This window comes from Oryctolagus cuniculus, chromosome 2, assembly GCF_051225735.1.
Source record: "Oryctolagus cuniculus isolate XC-2025 breed Fujian yellow rabbit chromosome 2, ASM5122573v1, whole genome shotgun sequence".
Lineage (NCBI taxonomy): Eukaryota > Metazoa > Chordata > Mammalia > Lagomorpha > Leporidae > Oryctolagus > Oryctolagus cuniculus.
In genome coordinates this window covers 91,981,115-92,005,334 of record NC_142868.1, presented here as the reverse complement: position 1 = coordinate 92,005,334, position 24,220 = coordinate 91,981,115, and the positions used below count along the sequence as shown (strand labels likewise).

General features: G+C 37.7%; 1 protein-coding gene across 1 annotated transcript in view; it reads right to left on the bottom strand.

The window, feature by feature from the left end:
• The window catches only part of LOC103352162 (disintegrin and metalloproteinase domain-containing protein 32), a 191,886-nt gene that overhangs the window by 80,819 nt on the left and 86,847 nt on the right, over nt 1–24,220 (bottom strand). The window contains exons 8-10 of the mRNA XM_089327036.1: nt 9,158–9,226; nt 5,518–5,589; nt 4,828–4,994 (exon numbers count right to left, since the gene is read on the bottom strand). Of these exons, the coding sequence (XP_089183162.1) occupies nt 4,828–4,994; nt 5,518–5,589; nt 9,158–9,226 (308 nt within the window). The remainder of the gene's footprint in view (nt 1–4,827; nt 4,995–5,517; nt 5,590–9,157; nt 9,227–24,220) is intronic.

Here is a 24,220-nt window from a genome sequence, read left to right as displayed (position 1 = left end):
AGAATGTCATTGCAATAGAATTGGATCTGTAAATTACCTTTGGTAATATGGACATTTTGATTATATTAATTCTCCTCATCCAAAACATAGAAGATTTTTCTATTTTTGGTGTCTTCTATTTATTTCTTTAACGTTCTTAACTTTCATTGTAGAGATCTTCCACCTCCTTAAAAGTATTCCAGGGGATCTAGTTATTTCTTTAGCTATTGTCAATGGGATTGGTTTTAGAAGTTCTTCTTCAGCCATGGAATTGTCAGGGTATATAGAGGATACTTATTTATAGTGTTAACTTTATATCCTGCAACTTAATTAAACGCTTCAATGACTCTCAATGGAGTCTTTTGGTTCCATTATATATAAAACATGTTGTCTGAAATCGAAATTATTTGACTTCATCTTTTCCAATTTGTATTCTTTAAAAAAACATTTTTAATTTTTATTTAATAAATATAAATTTCCAAAGTACAGTTTTTGGATTACAGTGGCATCCACCACCACATAACCTTACTCACACCCTCAACCCTCCCATCTCCCACACCCTCTCCCATTCCATTCACATCAAAATTCATTTTCAATAAGTTTATATACAGAAGATAAATTTAGTATATATGAAGTAAAGATTTCAACAGCTTGCACCCACACAGAAAAACAAAGTGAACAATACTGTTTAAGTACTATTTATAGCATTAATTCACATTGAAAAACACATTAAGGACAGATCCTACATGGGGAGTAAGTGCACAGTGACCCTGTTTTTCATTCAACAATTGAAACTCTTGTAAATGACATCAGTAATCACCCTAGGCTCTTGTCATGAGTTGCCAAGCCTATGGAAGCCTTTTGAGTTTTCCAACTCCGAACTTAGACAAAGTCATAGTCAAAGTGGAAGTTCTCTCCTCTCTTCAGAGAAAGGTACCTCCTTCTTTGATGGCCCGTTCTATTCTACCCACTGGGATCTCACCCACAGAGATCTTTCATTTAGGGTGGCTTTTTTTTTTTTTTTTTTTTTTTTTTTTTTTTTTTTTTGCCAGAGTGTCTTGGCTTTCCATGCCTAAAATACTCTCATGGGTTCTTCAGCCAGATCCAAATGCTTTAAGGGCTGATTCTGAGGCCAGAGTGCTGTTTAGGACATCTGCCATTCTATGAGTCAGCTGTGTATCCCAACCCATGTTGGATCATTCTCTCTCCTTTTTAATTCTATCAGTTAGTGTTAGCAGACACTAGTCTTGTTTATGTGATCTCTCTGACTCTTAATCCTATCATTATGATCAGTTGTGAACTGAAACTGATCACTTGGACTAGTGAGATGGCATTGGTACATGCCACCCTGATGGGATTGAATTGGAATCCCTTGGCACGTTTTTAACTCTACCGTTTGGGGCAAGTCCGATTGAGCATGTCGCAAATATACATCTCCTCCCTCTCTTATTCCCACAAGGATCACTTTTCAGTTAAATTTAAACACCTAAGAATAATCATGTGTTAATTAAAGAGTTCAACCAATTATATTAATTAAAAAAATACTAAAAGGAATAAAGTATTAAGTTGTTACTCGACAGCTAGGACAAGGGCTGATCAAGTCATTGTTTCTCATAGTGTCCATTTCACTCAACAGGTTTCCTTTTGGTGCTTGGTTAGTTATCACCGATCAGGGAGAACATATGGTATTTGTCCTTTGGGACTGGCTTATTTCACTCACCATGATGTTTTCCAGATTCCTCCATTTTGTTGCAAATGAACGGATTTCAATTTTTTTACTGCTGTATAGTATTCTATAGAGTATATATCTCATAATTTCTTTATCCAGTCTACTGTTATGGGCATTTAGGTTGATTCCAGGTCTTAGCTATTGTGAACTGAGCTGCAAGAAACATAGAGGAGTAGACAGCTTTTTTGTTTGCCAATTAAATTTCCTTTGGGTAAATTCCAAGGAGTGGGATGGCTGGGCTTTATGATGGGGTTATATTCAGGTTTCTGAGGAATCTCCAGACTGACTTCCATAGCGGCTTTACCAGTTTGCATCCCCATCAACAGTGGGTTACTATCCCTTTTTTCCCAAATCTCGACAGCATCTGTTGTTGGCAGATATCTGTATGTGAGCCATTCTAACAGGGATGAGGTGAAACCTCATTGTGGTTTCGATTTGCATTTCCCTGATTGCTAGTGATCCCGAACATTTTTTCATGTGTCTGTTGGCCATTTGGATTTCCTCTTTTGAAAAATGTCCATTGATGTCCTTGGCCCATCTCTTAAGTGGGTTGTTTGTTTAGTTGTTGAGTTTCTTGATCTCTCTAGATTCTGGTTATTCATCCTTTATCTGTCACATAGTTTGGAAATATTTTTCCCATTCTGTTGGTTGCCTTGGCACCTTCCTGGCTGCATCTTTTGCAGTACAGAAACTTCTCAATTTGATGGAATCCCAATTGCTAATTTTGGCTTTGATTACCTGTGCCTCTACAGTCTTTTCCAAGAAGTCTTTGCCTGTGCAAAGAACATTGAATTTCTCCAATGTTCTCTAAAAATTTAATGGTGTCGGGTTGTAGATTTAGATCTTTAATCCATGTTGAGTGGATTTTTGTATAAGGTAGGGGTCTTGGATCATGCTTCTACATGTGGAAATCCAATTTTCCCAGCACCATTTGTTGAATAGACTGTCCTTGCTCCACAGATTGGTTTTGGATCCTTAATCAAATATAAGTTGGCTGTAGAATTTTGGATTGATTTCTGGTGTTTCTATTCTGTTCCATTGGTCTATCCATCTGTTTCTGTTCCAGTACCATGTTGTTTTGATTATAACTGCCCTGTAGTATGTCATGAAAGCTGGTCTTGTGATGCCTCCGGCTTTGTTTTTGTTGTACAAGATTGCTTTGGCTATTCGAGGTCTCATGTGCCTCCATACAAATTTCAGCATCATTTTTTCCAGATCTGAGAAGAATGTCTTTGGTATTTTGATTGGTATCGCATTGACTCTCTAAATTTCTTTTGGGAGAATGGACATTTTGATGATATTGATTCTTCCAATCCATGAGCATGGAAGATTTTTCCAGTTTTTGGTATCCTCTTCTATTTCTTTCTTTAAAATTTTATAATTCTCATTGTAGAGTTCTTTGTCATACTTGATTAATTTTATTCCAAGGTATTTGTTTGTTTTTGTAGCTATTGTGAATGGATTGGTCTTAGAAGTTCTTTCTCAGCCATGGCACTGCCTGCGTATACAAAGGCTGTTGATTTTTGTGCACTGATTTTATGTCCTGCCACTTTGCCAAACTCTTCTATGAGTTCCAATAGTCTCTTAGTAGAGTTCTTTGGATCCCCTAAATAAAGAATCATATCATCTGCAAAGAGGGATAGTTTGACTTCTTCTTTCTCAATTTGTATCCTTTGATTTCTTTTTCTCGCCTAATGGATCTGGCTAAAACTTCCAGAACTATATTGAATAGCAGTGGTGAGAGTGGGCATCCCTGTCTGGTACCAGATCTCAGTGGAAATGACTTTACCTGGGCCAGTTCCAGCTACTGCAGGCAATTCAGGAATGAATCAGTGCACGATTCATATTTCTATTTCTTTCTCTCTCACTTTTTCCTCCCTCCTTCCCTCTCTCCTATCCAAATACATAAAAATTAATAATACAGACATTAAAAAGCAATTACAGATGGACAGAGTCAATTACAAAAGGCAGAGTCAAGCAGAAGTGTGCTCAGATCCACTAGTCATCAGAAAAAAAGCAAATTAAATGACAATGACAATGATTTATATCCATCAAACTAGCAAAAAAATGAAAAGAGTGGGGCCAGCACTGTGGCACAGCTGGTAAAGCCACCACCTGCAGTGCCAGCATCCCATATGGGCACTGATTCTAGTCCCAGCTGCTCCACTTCCAATCCAACTCTCTGCTATGGCCTGGGGTAGCAGTAAAAGATGGCCCAAGTCCTTGGGCCTCTGCACCCAAGTGGGAGACCCAGAGGAAGCTCCTGGCTCCTGGCTTCAGTCTGTGTAATTCTGGGCATTGCGGACATCTCAGAAGTGAACAAGCAGATAGAAGACACCTCTCTCTCTCTCTCTCTCTCTCTCTCTCTCTCTGCCTCTGCCTCTGCTTCTCTGTAACTCTACATTTCAAAGAAATAAATAAATCATTAAAAAAAGCTGAAAAGTGCAATAGCATTTACTAGTAGCAAAGAGATGTGATGGAAACAAATTTACACATGGAAAAGGAAAAATTGACATGCCAGCTGAAAAAAACCATTAACATATGGCTTTCTATATAAGCATCAATATTTACCTAAGATAAATACATAAGTGAGAGATTTATTGAAAGGAATTTACTTATTATTGCTAAAAACTCAATATGAATAAAAGCTTAAATGTACAGTTATAATTGGAAATTATAAAATATTTTAAAATAATGAAGAAAATCCATTAGAACAAAATACTTATAACTTGCATTATAAATTCTTGATCAAAATTCATAATAGAAACACAAATGTTGCAAAATAAGTCCCATCTCTGTGTAGAGTTAAGCGTATAGGCTCTGGGCTTAACAACCTGCAAGTTCAAACCACAGATACATACTATGTACAAGAGTTCCAAGAAGGCTTAACTTTTGGATATCTCAATCACCTTGTACAAAGTTGATAAGCAAAGAAATAAGTGTGAGTATTTTTTATATTTCCTGATAAGTAGAAAATCAGCAGGTGGCAAGAGTAATATACAGACTATAATCAAGGCATAAATAAACATATAAAAGCTGATATACAAAACCACATAATTATCTCATTATCACTGATCTGTTTTTTCCCTAATCTAAGAGTACTGAAATATTATGCTTACATGAATAGATATGCAGTATCATGAGGCCTTAAGTTAAGATAAGACTGTTTCCACTTTAAAAATATTTGCAATAATTCCTCTGCTTCACCAACTGTAGAAATCTTATTTTCATCTGACCATAACTCCAACGATGACAGCATAACAGTAATTTTAAATTGGGTGAACATCTAATAACAGGAGAGACAAATAAATATAAAATTAATCTTTTTAAGTTTTTATTCTTATAAAAGCAACACATCTTGTGTTTCATTTATTACAGTTTAAAAACATAATGATATTTCTTTCCCACCTGACCTTGCTTCCTTGGTGCCTCACTTCCACCCTCTCTCCTCATCCATTCTTATTTCCCTTTTAATTTGTGCAATGATATACTTTCAGTTTACTTCATAATCACAAGAATAACCCTCCACTAAAAAAACAATTCAAAAAAAAGTAAGCAGAAACAACCACTGTTCTTCTAAAGTATAGAAAGGGCTACAAACATAATCAAATCTGAAAATGTCAACTTTGCTCATTCACATTACAGTTTTTGCAGTATGTATATTGTTTATGCCAAAATTCATTGGATTTTTAGAAGTCCATACTCATTACATATAGATGTTTTAATTATTCAGAAACACTCCATCAAGTTAATACAATTTATCGTTTCAAACTAAAAATTTTGTCTAATATAAACAGGGAAATACTTACTGAATTTATAAGGCCAATAATCTCAATGAATTTACTTGTTACTATCATGCTATCAGAGCCAAGGTATTCATACTGAAAAACAGAATTAATTTCATATTTCAAAACAATTTGTTACATTGTGCTTTTGAGATTTATTCTATATCTATTCTCAGAAGTTTGCTTTTGGTTCCAACAGTTCATAATAAGACATTAAACTGGTTCACTCATATATTGCTTGTGGGAGTGTTAACTAGCATGACTACGCTGAAAAATAGCTTGGCAAACACTTTCAAAACAAGTAACAAACTTACCCTGTAACCCAGTCATTGTACTCTTGGGCATTTATCCCACAGAAATGAAAATTTGTACACATGCAAAACCTGGATACGAACATCTATAATAGCTTTCGTCATAATAACCCAAACCTGGAAACAACTTAAACGTCCTCTAGTGATTAAATGACTAAATAATCTAGTGCATTCATACCATAGAATACTGCTAAACACTAAAACAGAACTGAAATGTTGATACATGAACAACTAGGAAAAATGTCAAGAAAATTATACTGAGTGGAAAACAAATATTCAAAAGATACTCTGCATATGCAATATTTATTTATGAGATATCAATGAAATCACAAAGGAAAACAGCTTACAGATTGCCAAGGCTATGAGGCCAAGGTAGGGGGACACTTTTGGGTGTGCCTTACAGGAATAAAATAAGAGAGACAAGTGGTGAAGGCATTATTGAATATCATGATCTTGGTGGTAGCTACACAACACTACATGTGATGCTTGAATCTCATCAGTAACTTTTAAAATTGTTCCTTTATTTATTTATGAGTCTTAAAACACTCATTTAAGTTTTTACCTTGATTACTGGAATATCTTACATGCTTACTTCTCCCATTTTCCCACCAGCAATCCAGCCACTATACTATTACCAAAATCATGATTCTAAAATTAAAACCTAAATAAGTCACACCCCTATTTTAAAAATTTCAATGATTCTCCATAGCCTTTAGGATAAAATCGAAATAGCATATTAATTCTTCAATTCACCCATTTGTATGTCCCTCTGTTAATAAACAAACTAAACCATGTTTCAGTTTCCTGAAAAGAACGTTCTCTCACACTTAAAAGCAAAGTTCTGCACAGTCATCCCTGGCCTCATTCTCCACCCATTATTCATTTCCTGTATTCATCATGTGAGCCACAGTACTGACCATCCCTCTCTTTTCTGTATATATTTGCTTTGACATCTTGGGTTTTGCTGACCACACTTCTCAGGGACAGCAAATTCTAAGAGATAGAAAATGACTTACCTTCAAGTGCACCTTTCATACGCAAGCCAATTAATGCAAAGCCTTCATCCAATCACTTCCTCTTTTCACGTTCTCACACTCAGGGCAACTTTTACCCTGCATTAATCACCCCAGAGCCAGGTATCAGACGACAAGGAACAGCTCCTATACTCCAGAGCCCAATGAAATTATTCAAACTAGCCCATCATCCTAACCCTCCTATGCTGTCCTGCCCGTTGCTTAAAGGGAAATCCCAATGAAGGCTCTTGACCACATTACCACCTTGCTGTCTCTCTTTATTGCTCTGATAGCCTCACCATATGTGAAGAAGACAAACTACATTCTAAAACATTTACTTGCATTCTTTTAGAGTAGCTCAAGTTACACTTGTGTGTCTCTATGCATGTTTCCAATGCTAAATTCTATATTTATAGCACAATATGCTGAATTGACTAGGCCAAAATTGTGGATTTATTTTTGTTAAGGAACTGAAGAAAATATCAGTGTGCTTCTTCCTTAAATACCAATACCTAGTAACCGAGATTTTATAGCTGGATCTATGTTTGCGTTATTAAATAACATGTAGATAAGTATAAGAATAGAGAAATAATGTTTAAACATCATTATATAGCTTGCAACCCAGGAAATTAAGAAGCTTTTAAAAGAAATCTCAAATTTTTAAAACATAATCCTGAAATAAAAAACCTCCTAATCCAAAATAGTCCCTACAAACCTAGTCATATTTACTGAAGTATCTCAATTTTTTCTTAAATATTTCAATGTCTCCATTTTTTCTTAAATTGTCCTTTTATCATTTTTTTCTAAATCTTCAAGTATATCAGTATCTATCTCCAAATTCCTCCACTGATTTTAACTCTGGATTCCTGACAAGATCTACAACCTTTAGGAAGGAATTGATAATGAGTCCTATTGATAATCTCTATGATCTTCCAGAGGAGGTATCACAATCAAACGTTCATCATCAGAACAAACGGTGAAAATATATTTTATCCATATAATATGAAATATTATAGAAGAGAAAGCGACATCTGGTTGATTACAAGCTAAGTTTTCAACCCAAATATCCTCAATCATTTAGAGGCCCTCAAACTGTTTATGGGTATCAAAGATCTAGTGGTTTCTAAATCAGGAAAACAATACTCTGAAACAGGTGTAATACAAAAAATGCTACAAAATTCTGCACATATTATTACAATCAGTTCTCATATATAGTTATATTTTTTCCTAATAAATATTTCATGTGGGGAAACATTCCTTAAAATACCGACTACTTGCTCTTCATGACTTCCCCACATTACAACTTAACAGCTTAAAGAATTTCATTGTAACCAAACAGCATTATTTAAAAAGAATATGAATGAGATCAGAAGAAGTCTTAAATATGTGAAGGGTTGGGGCCGGCGCAGTGCACAGTGGATTAAGCCATGGTCTGTAGTGCTGGCATCCTATACGGGCACCTGTTCAAGTCCCCTCTGCCTCAACTCTGATCCAACTCCGTGCTGATGCACCTGGGGAAAGCAGTGGAAGATTGCCCAAGTTCCTGGGCTCTGGCCACCCATGTAGAAGACCCAGAAGAGGTGCCTGGCTCCTGAATTTGCGCTGGTCCAGCCTTGGCCATTGCAGCCATTTGGGGAAAGAACCATCAGATGAGAGATCTCTGCCTCTCCCTCTCTCTCTTTGTAACTGTCTTTCAAATGAATCAATAAATCTTTAAAACAAATGAGATGAGTCAGAAAAAAAAAATCATTTTGTCCTGCAGGGTTGTTACAGAGATTTGAAATGAAACATTTTATTGCCCTAGTGTAATTCTGACCATCAGGCTTTTCAGCTAGTCCTGTTTCACACTATTCTTTCTATAATCAGCAAGTAAAAATATCAGAATCTTTTTTTTTTTTTTTTGACAGGCAGAGTGGGGAGAGGGGGAGAGGGAGAGAGAGAGAGAGAGAGAGAGAGAGAGAGAGATCTTCCTTTTCCATTGGTTCACCCCCAGTGGCCGCTCCGGTGGCACGCTAATGCCGGCGCACCACGCCAATCCGAAGCCAGGAGCCAGGTGCTTCTCCTGGCCTCCCATGCGGATGCAGGGCCCAAGCACTTCGGCCATCCTCCTCTGCACTCCCGGGCCACAGCAGAGAGCTGGACTGAAAGAGGAGCAACCGGGACAGAATCTGGTGCCCTGACCAGGACTAGAACCCCGGGGTGCCGGCACCGCAGGCAGAGGATTAGCCTAGTGAGCTGCAGCACTGGCCAAAATATCAGAATCTTTTAGTTGCTCTAAAGCAGTATAGAATCATACATTTGCACTGAGTACTTAAAAGTAAAACAAAAGCAAACACATACCAAAGCTTTGTCCACCACAATGTACATTTCTAGGTAAAGAGGAAATATATCTGGAACAGGTGGTTCTGGCTAGAAAAAAATAGCATCAAATAAAACTTGAAATATTTGATAATTTGTGAATTCTGAACTCTCTATCAAGCTGTTAACATAGCATTTACAAGACTGGTATTTGTTTTTTATAATTAATACCTATATATGCTTTAAACTTTGGAGCAATGGGTTATAATAAGAATATTGGTTATGAAGTCATAATATATTACTCAATAGATCTGCAGCTTACAATTTGTGAACACAAAACCCAAGTATCTATAAGCATTCTTTTCATTTGTACACAGAAATTGATTAAACTACTTTATAAATTAAGTGGCAAAAATTTTTTAAAAAATGGTTACTTTTTTTTTTTACTCCTTCCAGTATCCAGGACGTCATTTGCAGTACAACTTTACAGTGCATCACGTTGAGAGCTGTCTGTTTCTCCTTGCTCTTAGTCTGGACTAGACTTGAATTTGTAAATTGAGTCAATAAAGGCAGAGAAAGTGCTGTTGTGCTAATTTGTAGTCTTAATCACATTCCCTGCTGCCAACAACCCTGCTTGTACACATTTGGCCAATCCACAATATAAGAAATAAATTACCCATTCATCTCTATTCCCCCAGGGGTTAAGAACAAGCAAATAGTACAATGCTTTAGGGAAAATGAAGTTGGTGAATTCTCTTAGAATATTGCGGTGCTTGAACTCATCCATGTACCCTCCAACCTCCCATAGTCATCTCAGTGGTGCTTGTTGGTGCCAGAGATGGTGAAACCAAATTTGTTCTCAAAGAATTACAGATGTGTGTTTTGAGTTGTCCACTGACTCCTTAAAGGATGGCCCAAGGGCTTCCCTTTGTTTGCTCCCCCTTGGAATTTTCACAGGGATGGAGTGGACTAGAGATGGTGTTTGTAAAATGTATTTAAAGGCAACAACACTAGCTTCAGTTACATGGAGCAAGAGGGACAAGCAGCACATATACACTCTGATACAACAGTATTTGGGTACTTCAATACTCCATTGTCAGCAATGGAGAGATAAACCAGACAGAAAGTCAACAAGGAAACAGCAGATTTAATTGACACTATAGACCAAATGGAGATAACAGATATCTAGAGAACTTTTCATCCTACCGTTGCAGAACACACATTCTTCCCAGCAGTGCATGGAACTTTCTCCAGGATAGACCATATACTAGGCCATAAAGCAAGTCCCAGCAAATTCAAAAAAAAAAAAAATGAAATCATACAATGAATTTTCTCATACCACAATGGAATGAAACTGGAAATCAGCAACTCAGGAATCCCTAGAGCATATGAAAACACATGGAGATTGAAAAACATGCTCCTGAATGAACAGTGGGTCATAGAAGAAATAAAAAGAGAAATCAAAAACTTTCTGGAAGCAAATGAAGATGACAACACAACACATCAAAACTTATGGGATACAGCAAAAGCAGTATTAAGAAGAAACTTTATAGCAATAGGTTCTTACATCGAGAAATTGGAAAGGAACCAAATAAATGCATCACAAGGATCTAGAAAAACAACAGCAGAACAAACCCAAAATTAGTAGAAGAGAAATAATTAAAGTTACAGAAGAAATCAATAAAATTGAATGCCCCCCCCAAAAATACAAAAGATCAGTAAAATGAAGAGCTGGCTTTTTGAAAACATTAATAGCACTGACACATCATTGGCCTAATTCACCAAAAAAGGGAGAGAGAAGACCCAATTCAATAAAATTTGAGATGAAAAAGGAAATATAACAATAGATACCACAGAAATAAAAAGAGTCATCAGAAATTACTACAAAGAGTTCCATGCCAACAAACTGGGAAATCAGGCAAAAATGGATAGATTCCTGGGCACATACAACGTACCTAAATTGAGCCATGAAGACACAGTGGGATTTATCCCTGGTATGCAGTGATGGTTCAACATTCACAAATGAATCAATGTGATACACCAGATTAACCAAGTGCTGAACAAATACCATGTGGTTATTTCAAAAGATGCAGAGAAAGCATTTGATAAAATACAACACCCTTTCATTATGAAAACTCAAAGAAAATTGTGTATACAAGGAACAATTCTCAACACAATCAAAATAATTTTTGACAAACCTGCAGCCAGCATCATATTGAATGGGGAAAAGTGGGAAGCATTTCTGCTGAGATCTGGTACTAGACAGGGATGTCTGCTCTCATCATTGCTATTCAATATAGCCCTGAAAGTTTTAGCCAGAGCCATTAGGAAAAAAAGAAAGAAAGAAATCAAAGGGATACAAATAAAAGAGCTATCTGCACCTCGATGTTTACTGCAATTCAGTTCACAATAGCTAAGACATGGAATCAACCTAAATGCCTGTCAGTGGAGGACTGGATAAAGAAATTATGGGATATGTACTCTATGGAACACTACATAGCGGTAAAAAAAAATAATGAAATCCATCCATTTGAAACAAATGGAAGATTCTTGAAAACATCACGCCCCAAAGGGACAAATATTTTTCTCCCTGATCTGTGACAACTAACCGAGTACCTAAAAGGAAATCTGTAAAAGTGAAACTGACACTTTGAGAAGAAATGACTTGATCAGCCCTTGTCCTGACTGTCAAGGAACAACTTACTATTTTATTCTTTTTAGTATTTTCTTTTTCTACTTAATACCATTGGTTGAACGCTTTACTTAACTCAGAATTATTCTTAGGTGGTTAAATCCAATTGAAAATTGATCTGTTAAAAATAATGTGGGAATAAGAGAGGGAGGAGAGGTACAGTTTGACACGCATTCCCTTGGACTTATCCCTAAGGGTAAAGCTAAAAACTTGCCATAGGCTCCAAATTCCTATTTGGAGGTACCAATGCCATCTTACTAGTTAAAGTGATCAGTTTAAGTTCATAACTGATAATAAAGATAGGATTAAGTGTCAAAGGGATCACATAAATAAAAGCAAGAATCTGCTAGTAAATAGAATTAAAAGGAAGAGAATGATCCAACATGGGCAGCAGACCACACAGCAGACTCATAGAATGACAAATGCCCTAAACAGCACTCTGGCTAAAAAGCCCCTAAATGCATTTAAGGCATGAAAAGCCAAGACACTGTGGCAAAAAATGACCACCATGAAAGATCTCTATGAGATCCCAGTGGAAAGAATGGGCCATCAAAGAAGGAGGTACCTTTCTCTGAAGGGAGGAGAAAACTTTCACTTTGATTATGGCCCTGTCTAAATAATGTCAGAGTTCGTGGACTCAAGAGGCTTCCATAGGCTTGGCAGCTCATGACAAGAGCCTCGGGTGATCACTGACATCATAAATAAGAGTGTCAATTTTTTTTTTTTGACAGGCAGAGTGGACAGTGAGAGAGAGAGACAGAGAGAAATGTCTTCCTTTGCCGTTGGTTCACCCTCCAATGGCTGCTGCGGCCGCCGAGCTGCGGCTGGTGCACGACACTGATCCGATGGCAGGAGCCAGGTGCTTCTCCTGGTCTCCCATGTGGGTGCAGGGCCCAAGCACTTGGGCCATCCTCCACTGCACTCCCTGGCCACAGCAGGGAGCTGGCCTGGAAGAGGGGCAACCGGGACAGAATCCGCGCCCCGACCGGGATTAGAACCCGGTGTGCCGGCGCCGCAAGGTGGAGGATTAGCCTAGTGAGCTGCGATGCCGGCTGAGTGTCAATTCTTAAATCAACAACAGGAGTTACTGCGCACTTGCTCCCCATGTGTTGTAGTGTGAGAATTAACAGTAAAACTAGTCTTCAAACAGTACTTTGTCTGTGTGGGTGCAAACTGTTGAAATCTTTACTTAGAGTTGATCTTCTGCATATAAAGATGATTAAAATGAATCTTAATGAAGAATGAGATGAGAGAGGTGGGACAGTTTAGGGGCAGGAGGGTAGATAGGGGGGGAAGAGCCACTATAATCTAGAAGTTGTACTTATGAAATTTATATTTATTAAATAAAAGCTTTCTATGCAGTGCAGAGCCTCTTAGCTTGATGTAATCTCATTTGTCTATTTTTGCTTTTATTGTCTGTGCTTCTGTTTTTTTTTTTTCCAAGAAGTCTTTGCCTGTGTTAATATCTTATACAGTTTCCCCATTATTTTCCTCTAGAAATTTGATGGTATCAGGTCACAGATTTAGAACCTCAGTCCATTTTGAGTTGATTTTTATATAACATGTAAAGTAGGGGTCTTCTTTCATATTTCTGCTCACACAGATCCAGTTTACCCAGCACCATTTGTTGAAGAGAATGTCACTTCTCCAGTGATTGATTATAGCACCTTTGTCAAAAATTAGTTGGGTGTAGATGCAGGGACTGGTTTCTGGGGATTCTATTCTGTTCCATTTGTGTACATGTCTATATTTATGCCAGTACTAGGCTTTATTCAATATAACTTGTCGCTCCCCCTCTTCGTGGAGGAACGACACAGGACCCTGCGCTGTTTTTTTGTCTGCTCGGCCCTTCCCGGGTTTGCTGCTGGTCCTTCCCGGGTTGGCTGCTGACCCTTCCACCTCCGTGGAAGGGCGGCTCCCCCTGCCACTTTCCCCACTTCTGCGGGGGAGCGGCACACTGCCGGCTGGCTCTCTCGGGGGCTGCTCAGATGTTATCTGGATGTTCCCCTTAGATGTTCCTGGTGCATGTTGTCTCTCTCCTCCTTTATAGTCCTCTTCCACCAATTCCAACTCTGCTACCCACACGCCGAGTACGCTGCTCTCCTCCAATCAGGAGCAGGATCAGCTCCCGCAGGTTATTGGTCGAACTGGAGGCAGCTGTGTAGAAGTTGTTTACTCCTCTCCCAGCGCCATATTGTGGGAGAGCAGATGCATAGATTAAGTCTTAATTCCAGTAACTTAGTCTAGTCCGAGTTGCTCCCCACAATAACTTCCATGTAATAGTATGTCCTGAAATTTGGTATCATGTCTCTGGCTTTGCTTTTGTTGAACATTGCTTTAGCTATTCAGGGTATAGGGTTTCCACGTGAGTTTTACCATTATTTTTTCTAGATCACAGAAGAATTTTGGTATTCTAATTGAGGTAACATTGCATCTGTAAATTGCTTTTCTAGTATGGATATTTTGATGATATTCTTCCAATCCACAACATAAAGAATTTTCCATTATTTTGTGTTTTCCTTTAAATCTTTAACGTTTTGTAATTTTCCTAGTAGACATCTTTCACTCCCTTGGTACATTTATTCCAAGACTTTTTTCTAGCTATCTTGAATGGGATTGAACTTACAAGTTCTTTCCCAACTATGTCATTGTCTGTGTATAGAAAAGCTATTGATTTCTGAGTGTTGATTTTCTATCCTGTAACTTTATCAAATTCTTTTTTTAAAACTTTTATTTAATGAATATAAATTTCCAAAGTACAGCTTATGGATTACAATGGCTTCCCCCCCATACCATCCCTCCCACCGGCAACCCTCCCCTTTCCCACTCCCTCTCCACTTCCATTCACATCAAGATTGCTTAGTGGAGCCTTTTGTTCACCCAATATCTATAGAATCAGGTGAGAAGCAAACAAGGATAATTTGATTCCTCATTTCCAATTTCTATTTATTTTTCTTGTCTAATGGCTCTGGCAAAAACTTTCAGGATTATATTGAATAGCACTGGTCAAAGTGGGCATCCTTGTCTGGTTCCAGATGTTAATGGAAATGCTTCCACCTTTTCCCACTCAACATGATGCTGGCTGCGGGTTTGTCACATATTGCCTTGATTGTTTTGAGGAATGTTACTTCTATACTCAATTTACTTAAGACTTTTATAATTAAAGGATGCTTTATCAAATATCTTCTATGCATCTATTGAAATTATCATACGGTTTATTTTTTATTTATTTATTTGACAGAACGAGTTAGACAGTGAGACAGAGAGACAGAGAGAAAGGTCTTCCTTCCCTTGGTTCACTCCCCAAATGGCCGCTTCAGCCAGCGCTGCGCTGATCCCAAGCCAGGAGCCAGGTGCTTCCTTTTGGTCTCCCATGTGGGTGCAGGGCCCAAGCACTTGGGCCATCCTCCACTGCCTTCCTGGGCCACAGCAGAGAGCTGGACTGGAAGAGGAGAAACCAGGACAGAACCCAGCACCCATATGGGATGCCAGCGCCACAGGCGGAGGATTAACCAGGTGAGCCACAGCGTTGGCCCCTCATATGGTTTTTATTCTTCAATTTTTTCATGTGTGTGAAGTATCACATTTATTGATTTGCATACGTTGAACCATCCCTGCACATCAAGGATAAATTGCACTAGGTCTGGGTTAATGATCTTTCAGATTTGTATTCTTTAGAAAATAATCATTTATAAAAATCTACATAAATGAGACAACTACAATCAAGAACAATACTGGGAAGGGTAGGAAGGGAGCAGCATTCAACTTCGAGCATTAGCACCTTCAAAATATTAAAAATGTCATTTCAACAACAAAAAATTAAAGGATGGAAAGAAATAACTATGGCTCATTTTTTCCTGGATAAAGAAGTCTGACATTGGACTTAGCAGACAACAACTGTAAAATAACTGTTCTAAATATGCTCATGGAATTTAGAAATTAGAAAACATGAACAAAGAGCTAATGGAAGCCAGAATAATGATGTCTTACCAAATAGAGAATAGCAAAAAAAATACAACAAAATTTAAAAAGGAAACTGTGCTGCTGAAAAGTATAATAATAAAAATTAAAAATTGCTAGAGATGTTTAACAGACTTGAGACCACAGAAGAAAAACAGCAAATGTCAAAACAAGTCAATCAGGGTTTCTGCAGTTTTAATGAACAGATAATTATAGATTACTAGGAGGTACAGTGTGATAATTTGACATATGTATGCATGTGCAATGCTCAAATCAGAATAATTAGCATTTCTATTTCCTTAAGCATGTCTTTGGAGTCTAGGAACTTCTCTCTTCTGGTACTTTATAAAACATATTCAACTCCTGTAAACTACAGTCACCATCCTGTGTGTAGAACACTGGAATTAAGTATTCCTAACTGGTTGTGTGAGGAGCACACTTTTGGAAAATGCACAGAGCCCACGAGACACTTGGACACCATCAAACACAGCAATATTACAGAATGTAAGTACACATAGGAGGAAAAAAAGAAAGGGACAGGGGAATCATTTGACATAGTCATTACATTGCCCCTTACAATGCCTGCATCTTCTATCAGAGTGCCTGGGTTGAATTTCCAGCTCAGTTCCAGCGTCCTGCTAATGGACACCTTGGAAAGTAGTGGATGACAGCTAAAATATCGGGGTCCCTAACACTTCTTTGCACTTTCCCTCTCCCTCTCAACAATAAAGGGGACAGTTAGAGCTTAAAAAAAAGTAATTTGTGTAATTGCTGGATGTTGTATGCATCAAATTAAGATTATAAATTGTGTGCTACAAATATTGTAGATCCTTATAGATTGTTTTGTCTGCTCATTTTGACAATGAATACTAAGACAAGAGTGATTTTGTTGTGAAATTTCCCAATGTAGTTGTGGACGACTTCATTTCTTCTTGTAGTTCTTTCATTTTACAGTACAGGTTAAAGTTGTTAATTATCTTGGTAAAATGAATTTTCATTATTTAAGCATCTCCTTTGTCTCTGATTTCTATATTACCAAAAAAAAAATCATTCAGTATCACATGACTGCACGAGATTTTTGGGCTAGTGTTTTTATTCTTTACCATCGTTCATGCTAAATTTTGTTTTATATATCTCTTTTTTTAAATATTTATTTATTTGACAGGTAGAATAACAGACAGTGAGAGAAAGAAACAGAGAAAAGGTCTTCCTTCCATTGGTTCACTCCCCAAAAGGCCGCAACGGACAGAGCTGCACCGATCCAAAGCCAGGAGCCAGGTGCTTTTTCCTGGTCTCCCATGCAGGGGTCGGGGCCCAAGCACCTGGGCCATCCTCCACTGCTTTCCCAGGCCACAGCAGAGAGCTGGACTGGAAAAGGAGCAACCAGGACTAGTACTGGTGCCCATATGTGCTGCAGGCAGAGGATTAACCTAGTTCACCACGACGCCAAACCCTATAGATCTCTCTTTTAAAAAACAAAATATCGGTATTTCTTTTGTTTGGAATGACAATCTCTGTAAAACATTTAAACCACCCACATATAATCTCAAATATATTTGAGTTGAAATCCTGCATATTATTTTGGGTTTAACCAAGCCACCTAATTTGATCTTTGTTCATTATCTCATATTGGCTTCCTCTCTCATTTTTCTCTACTAATTTGGATAATAAGACTCTATTGTTTTATTTATTTCTTCAGAAATTGAACACACTCATCAATTTACAGAAATCAATCTTCTAGGTCGGCGCCACAGCTCACTAGGCTAATACTCTGCCTGCGGCACCGGCACCCCGGGTTCTAGCCCCGGTTGAGGCACCAGATTCTGTCCCAGTTGCTCCTCTTCCAGTCCGACTCTCTGCTGTGGCCAGGGAGTGCAGAGGAGGATGGCCCAACTGCTTGGGCCCTGCACCCACATGGGAGACCAGGAGGAAGTACCTGGCTCCTGGCTTTGGATCAGCATGATGTGCCAGCCGTGACAGGAGGGTGAACCAAGAGAAGGAAGACCTTTCTCTCTGTCACTCTCTCTCACTGTCTGACTCTGCCTGTCCAAAAAAAAAAATCAATCTTTTTAAAAAAGCATGCACCTTAGGTTAATCAGTATCTTTACCCTTAACCTAAATAATGCAAGAAACACAGGTCACTTTCTCTACTTTCATCTTTACAATCTACATGCAATTCCTGATGGGCGCTTTAATTGCATATCTTTTTTTTTAACTTTTATGTAATAAATATAAATTTCCAAAGTACAACTTATGGATTACAATAGCTTCCCCCCCATAACGTATATCCCTCCCCCTCTCCCGCTCCCTCTCCCATTCCATTCACATCAAGATTAATTTTCAATTATCTTTATATAAAGAAGATCAATTTAGCATATATTAAGTAAAGATTTCAATAGTTTGCACCCACACAGAAACATAAAGTGAACAATACTGTTTGAGTACGAGTTATAGCATTAATTCACATTGAATGACACTTTAACGACAGAGATCCTACATGAGGAGTAAGTGCACAGTGACTCCTGTTGTTGACTTAACAAATTGACACTCTAGTTTATGGTGTCAATAATCACCCTAGGCTCGTGTCATGAGTTGCCAAGGCTATGGAAGCCTTTTGAATTCGCCGGCTCTGATCTTATTTAGACAAGGTCATAGTCAAAGTGGAAGTTCTCTCCTCCCTTCAGAGAAAGGTACCTCCTTCTTTGATGGCCCATTCTTTCCACTGGGATCTCACTTGCAGAGATCTTTCATTTAATTGTTTTTTTTTTTTTTTTGCCAGAGTGTCTAGGCTTTCCACAATTGCATATCTTTTAAGCATAAATACAGGTTTATCTACATTAACGTATGTCCTCTATTCATTTTTGCTATTTATTCCTTCCAACATTTCTGACTATGCTTCAAGAATTATTTTACTTCTCATTGAAAAATAGCCTTGACAAATATACTGCAAGTCTTTTGGTGACAATATCTCTCTGTTTTTGTTGAAAAACCTTATATTGCCTTTATTACCAAATAATACTTAGCATATTAAAATCCAGGTTGTCATTTATTTCCTGTAACATTTTTAAGGCACAGTTGTGTTCTTTTGACTTTCTTGCTTTTGTTGAAGTCAGTCTCTTTCTGTCACTCTTTTGAAGACAAGCTACCTTTTCAACTTTCTTTGGGTTCAGTATTCTGAATTTTGTCTTCATTTCCTGCATTTTCATTTTGAAACATCAGGGAGTGTAATTAATCTTGCAGGGTTTCATCACATTACTTTTTTTTCCCCTTAGATTTTATTTTTTGGCCTACTCAATATAATTCATAGTTAAAATTGTAAAAACATAATAATAATTTCCTCCCCCTTCCTTCTCCCTCATACCTTCCCTCCTGCTTCCTTGCTCTCATAGTTTTTGAGATAACATAATGTAGATTAACATTAGAGTAAATGGTTTAATGCACCACCATATAACGATTTAAAGAAGTAAAAAGACTCTAGTTTAGCAGGAATATAAGCATGGATTATAAATAGAATCAAATGAAAAGATGGCCATTTCATCAATATACAGTAAAATCTAATGTAACTAATCGAGCACCAAAAAGACTTGATCAGCCCTTGTCCTGACTGTTGATGTACAGCTTAATACTTTATCCCTTTTAGTATTTTTTTTGTTCTTCTACTTAATACTATTGGTTGAACTCTTTAATTAACACACAGTTATTCTTAGGTGTTTAAATTTAACTGAAAAGTGATCTCTGTTAAATATAAAAGTGGGAATAAGAGAGGGAGAAGATGTACAATTTGAGGCATGCTCAAGCTGACTTGGCGCAAATGGTAAAGTTAGAAATGTGCCAGGGGATTCCAATACAACCCCATCAAGGTGGCATGTACCAATGCCATCTTACTAGTCAAAGTAATCAAGTTCAGTTCACAATCGATCATAAAGATAGGTCTAAGAGTCAAAGGGATCATGTAAACAAGACGAGTGTCTGCTAATACTAACTGATAGAATTTAAAAGGGAGAGAATGATCCAACATGGGAAGCAGGATACACAGCAGACTCATAGAATGGCAGATGTCCTAAACAGCACTCTGGCCTCAGAATCAGTCTTAAGGCATTCAGATCTGGCTGAAGAGCCCATGAGAGTATTTTAGGCATGAAAAGCCAAGACATTCTAGCAAAAACAAACAAACAAACAAACAAAAAAAACCCTAAATGAAAGATCTCTGCAAGTGAGATCCCAGTGGAAAGAATGGGCCATCAAAGAAGGAGGTACCTTTCTCTGAAGGGAGGAGAGAACTTCCACTTTGACTATGACCTTGTCTAAATAAGATCAGAGCCGGCGAATTCAAAAGGCTTCCATAGCCTTGGCAACTCATGACACGAGCCTAGGGTGATTATTGACACCATAAACTAGAGTGTCAATTTGTTAAGTCAACAACAGGAGTCACTGTGCACTTACTCCTCATGTAGGATCTCTGTCGTTAGTGTCATTCAGTGTGAATTAATGCTATAACTCGTACTCAAACAGTATTGTTCACTTTATGTTTCTGTGTGGGTGCAAACTATTGAAATCTTTATTTAATATATGCTAAATTGATCTTCTTTATATAAAGATAATTGAAAATTAATCTTGATGTGAATGGAATGGGAGAGGGAGTAGGAGAGGGGAGGGTTGCGGGTTGGAGGGAGGTTATGAGGGGGAAAGCTGCTATAATCCAAAAGTTGTATTTTCAAAATTTATATTTATTAAATAAAAGTTTAAAAAAATAATGTTATCTTAGATTATTAAAACTATAGTAGTATAACATCCTAACCATTGTTTTCAGAAAAGAGTAAAGATTCACAGAACTATATTTACAGCAATACTGATAGAAGTATTTCATCTTTCACTTCTTTTTAAATTTTAGCTCTCCCATATAATATAGGGAGAATGAGTGGCATTTGTCTTTTGGTATCTGGCTTATGCCACTCCACATGATGACCTCCACTTTCATCCATTTTGATGCAAATGGTAAATTTCATTCATTTTATAGCTAAATAGTATTGTTGCACATAAAATTACATTTTCTTTGCATCAGAACGTTTATAAAGGATTTATTTATTTGAAAGGCAGAATGACAGAGAGGGAAACACACATGGAGGGATCTTCATCAGATGATTTACTCCCCAGATGTGCACAGCAGCCCATCCTGGGTCAGGCTAGGCAACAACTTCATCATTTGTGACAGGAACACAAGCACTTGGCTATAATTTTCTGCTTCCCAGTGTGCACATTAGCAGAAATTGAATTGTAAATATGGAGTAGCTGGACTGGAATTAGAGTCTTCAATGTAGAGTACAGGCAACCTGAGCAGCGTCTCAACATGTGTTCCAATCCTGACCAATTTTAATTTCTTTTTCTTTTTTTTTTTCCCACAGGCAGAGCTAGACAGTGAGAGAGACAGACAAAGAGAAAGGTCTTCCTTCCGTTGGTTCACCCCCTAAATGGCTGCTACAGCCAGCACGCTGCGCCGTTCAAAGCCAGGAGCCAGGTGCTTCCTCCTGGTCTCCCATGCAGGTACAGGCGCCCAAGCACTTGGGCCATCCTCCGTTGCCTTCCTGGGCCACAGCAGAGAGCTGGACTGGAAGAGGAGCAACTGGGACAGAATCCAGTGCCCCAACCAGGACTAGAACCCGGAGTACCGGCACCGCAGGTGGAGAATTAGCTTAGTGAGCTGCGGCACCGGCCTCCTTTTCATTTCTTTACATAGACTTTCTTGAACTTTGCAAGGTGTTAGACTGATGAACATTTCTGAGTTCCAGCAGTCCTTATTGTTGAGATTCTTAGTATGCCTACTGTCCTGCTCATCTCGGCAAATATTTGAATTGCGTTCCTAGGATAACACTATACTTGAAAGAGGTGGAGCAGAGTGGTGAAAATGAAATGGGCTTAGGAGAAGTACATTTGACTTTTATCTTGGCAATTCATTGTTGCTGTCACATATGAATCACTTCCCGAGCCTTCATTTTCCTTCTCAGTGGCAGGTCAAATGAGTCTAACATCTGAAGAATAACCACCCTTTGGGATATTTTACAGCTAAGGAAACTATCTCAAAATTATTTTTGCTTTAAGAGACCACATATATTATGGGTTAATACTTGATTTTTGTTTTTGATGTCTACATTATGGTTTGTAACTTAAAATGTTTTAATATATTTGTTTCAATTGAAAGGCCAAGAAAGGTGAGTGCATGGGCTGAAGCAGAGCAAAGGAGAAATGGAAATCTCCTATGCACTGATTTATTCCTCAAATGCCTATAACAGCCAGGACTGGGTCAGGCAGAAGCCAGGAATCAAGAACACAATCTTGCCACATGGATAGCAGGAATAGAAGTACTTTAAGAACAACCATCTACCTCCCAGAAATGCATTAGCAGGAAGCTTGAATCAACAGAAATGCCAGAACTCACATTCAGGCACTCCTATATGGTATGGGATAACATATTTTCTTTATACATTCAACTGATGATGCACACCTTTACTGATTCCTTATCTCAGATACTGGGACATGGGTGCTATAAACATGGTGGTGTTCATGTTTCTGTGGTATATACCAAGAAGTGAGATTGCTGGATCATATGGCAAGTCTGTTTCTAGTTATTTTAAGAAATCCTCAGACTGTTTTCCACTATGACCACACTAATTTAAGTCAATGTACAAGTGTTTCACTTTCTCCACACCCTCACCAGCACTTGTTACAGTCTTTTGGATTTCAGCATTATGGCAGAGATGAGATAATATCTCATTGTGCATCTGATTTGCATTTCCCTTGTGGGTAGTGATGTTGAGCATTTTCTCTTATATTTGTTGGCCATTTATATTTCTTCTTTTGAGAACTGTTTATTTAGTTCCTTTGCCCCTTAACAGGAATGGATGCTCTGTTGATTTCAAAGTAACAGATACGCTCTGGATATTAATCATGTGTCACTAAGTAACTCAAAAATATTTTTCCCATTCTATTGGATGTCCCCCTACACTCTACTGATCATTTCCTTTGCTGTGAAGATTCTGTGTTTTACATAATCCCATTTGTTAAGTTTTGCTTTTGTATCCTTGCTTTAGGAGTATTGTCCAAGAAGCTATCCCTTACACCAATGATTGGACTGTTTCCTCTGGGCTTTCTTCTAGCAACCTCATAGCCCCAGGTCTTAAATTTAAGTATCTGACCCATCTTAAGTTGATCTTTGTATATGGTGAAAAGTAAGAGCCCTACATTAATCCTGCTACATACACAAATCCAAATTTGCCAGCACCACTTGTTGAAGATTTAATTCATACGCCGAAGTATGTGGTGAGACCTTTTGTGAAAAATCACTTGGTTGTATGTAAAAGGATTGGTTTCTGGGCTCTCCATTCAGTTCCATTGATCTATGAGTGGTTTTTAAGTCATTAGCATGCTATTTTAATTACTATAGCTCTGCATAGTAATACACAGCAGATGCTTGGATGTCAAGTATTGTGATATCCCAGCTTGATTATTTTTTCCTTAGGATTGCATTGGTTATTATGAGTCTTTGGAATTACATATAATTTTAGGATTTTCTTTCTAATTCTGTAGAGTGTCATTGGTATTTTGATAAGCATTGTATTGAATTTGGAGATTGCAGTTAGTATAGATATCTTAATATTAATTCTTCTGAACCATAGACAATAAATATGTTTCCTTTAATTTGTGTATCCTTGATGATTTATTTCATCAATGTTTCACAATTTCCATTTTAAAAATCATTCATTTCTTTGGTAAATTTATTGCAAAGTATTTTATTTTTCTGGTTATTGTGAATGGAGTTCTTGATTTTGCTTCACTGAGTTCACCATTAGTGTACAAAACCTACTGTTTTGCATGTTTATTTTATAACCTGGCAACTTTACTGAATTGGTTTATCAGTTCTAACAGATTTCTGGTGGAGAGCTTAGGTTTTTGAAAAACATCATGTCATCTGCAAACTTCCACTGTTCCACATTTGGTTCCCTTTCTTTCTCCTCCCTAATTACTCTTGTCAATTCTTCCATTTGTTTATTGAATAAGAGTGGGGAAAGTGGAAATCCTTGTCTTTTTCCAGATCTGAGGGCAAATACTTTCAGATTTTCCCATTCAGTATGGTATTGGCTGTTGGTTTGTCATATTTAACCTTATCACTTTGAGGCACAAGTTTTCTATTACTTTGTGTATTGCTTTTGTTGAATCAAGATGGAATATAGAATCTTATCAAATACTTTCTCTGCATACACTGAGATGATCATGTGGCTTTTCTTCTTCATTCTGTTGTGATTTATGACATCTATAGACTTGCTTAATTCATATACTTGCATTTCTGTGATAAATCGCACTTCATTAGGATGTACTATCTTTCTAATGTGGCTTTGGATTTGGTTTTCTAGTGTTTTGTTGAAACTATGTTCTTCATAAAGAGTTTGGAAGAGTTCCAT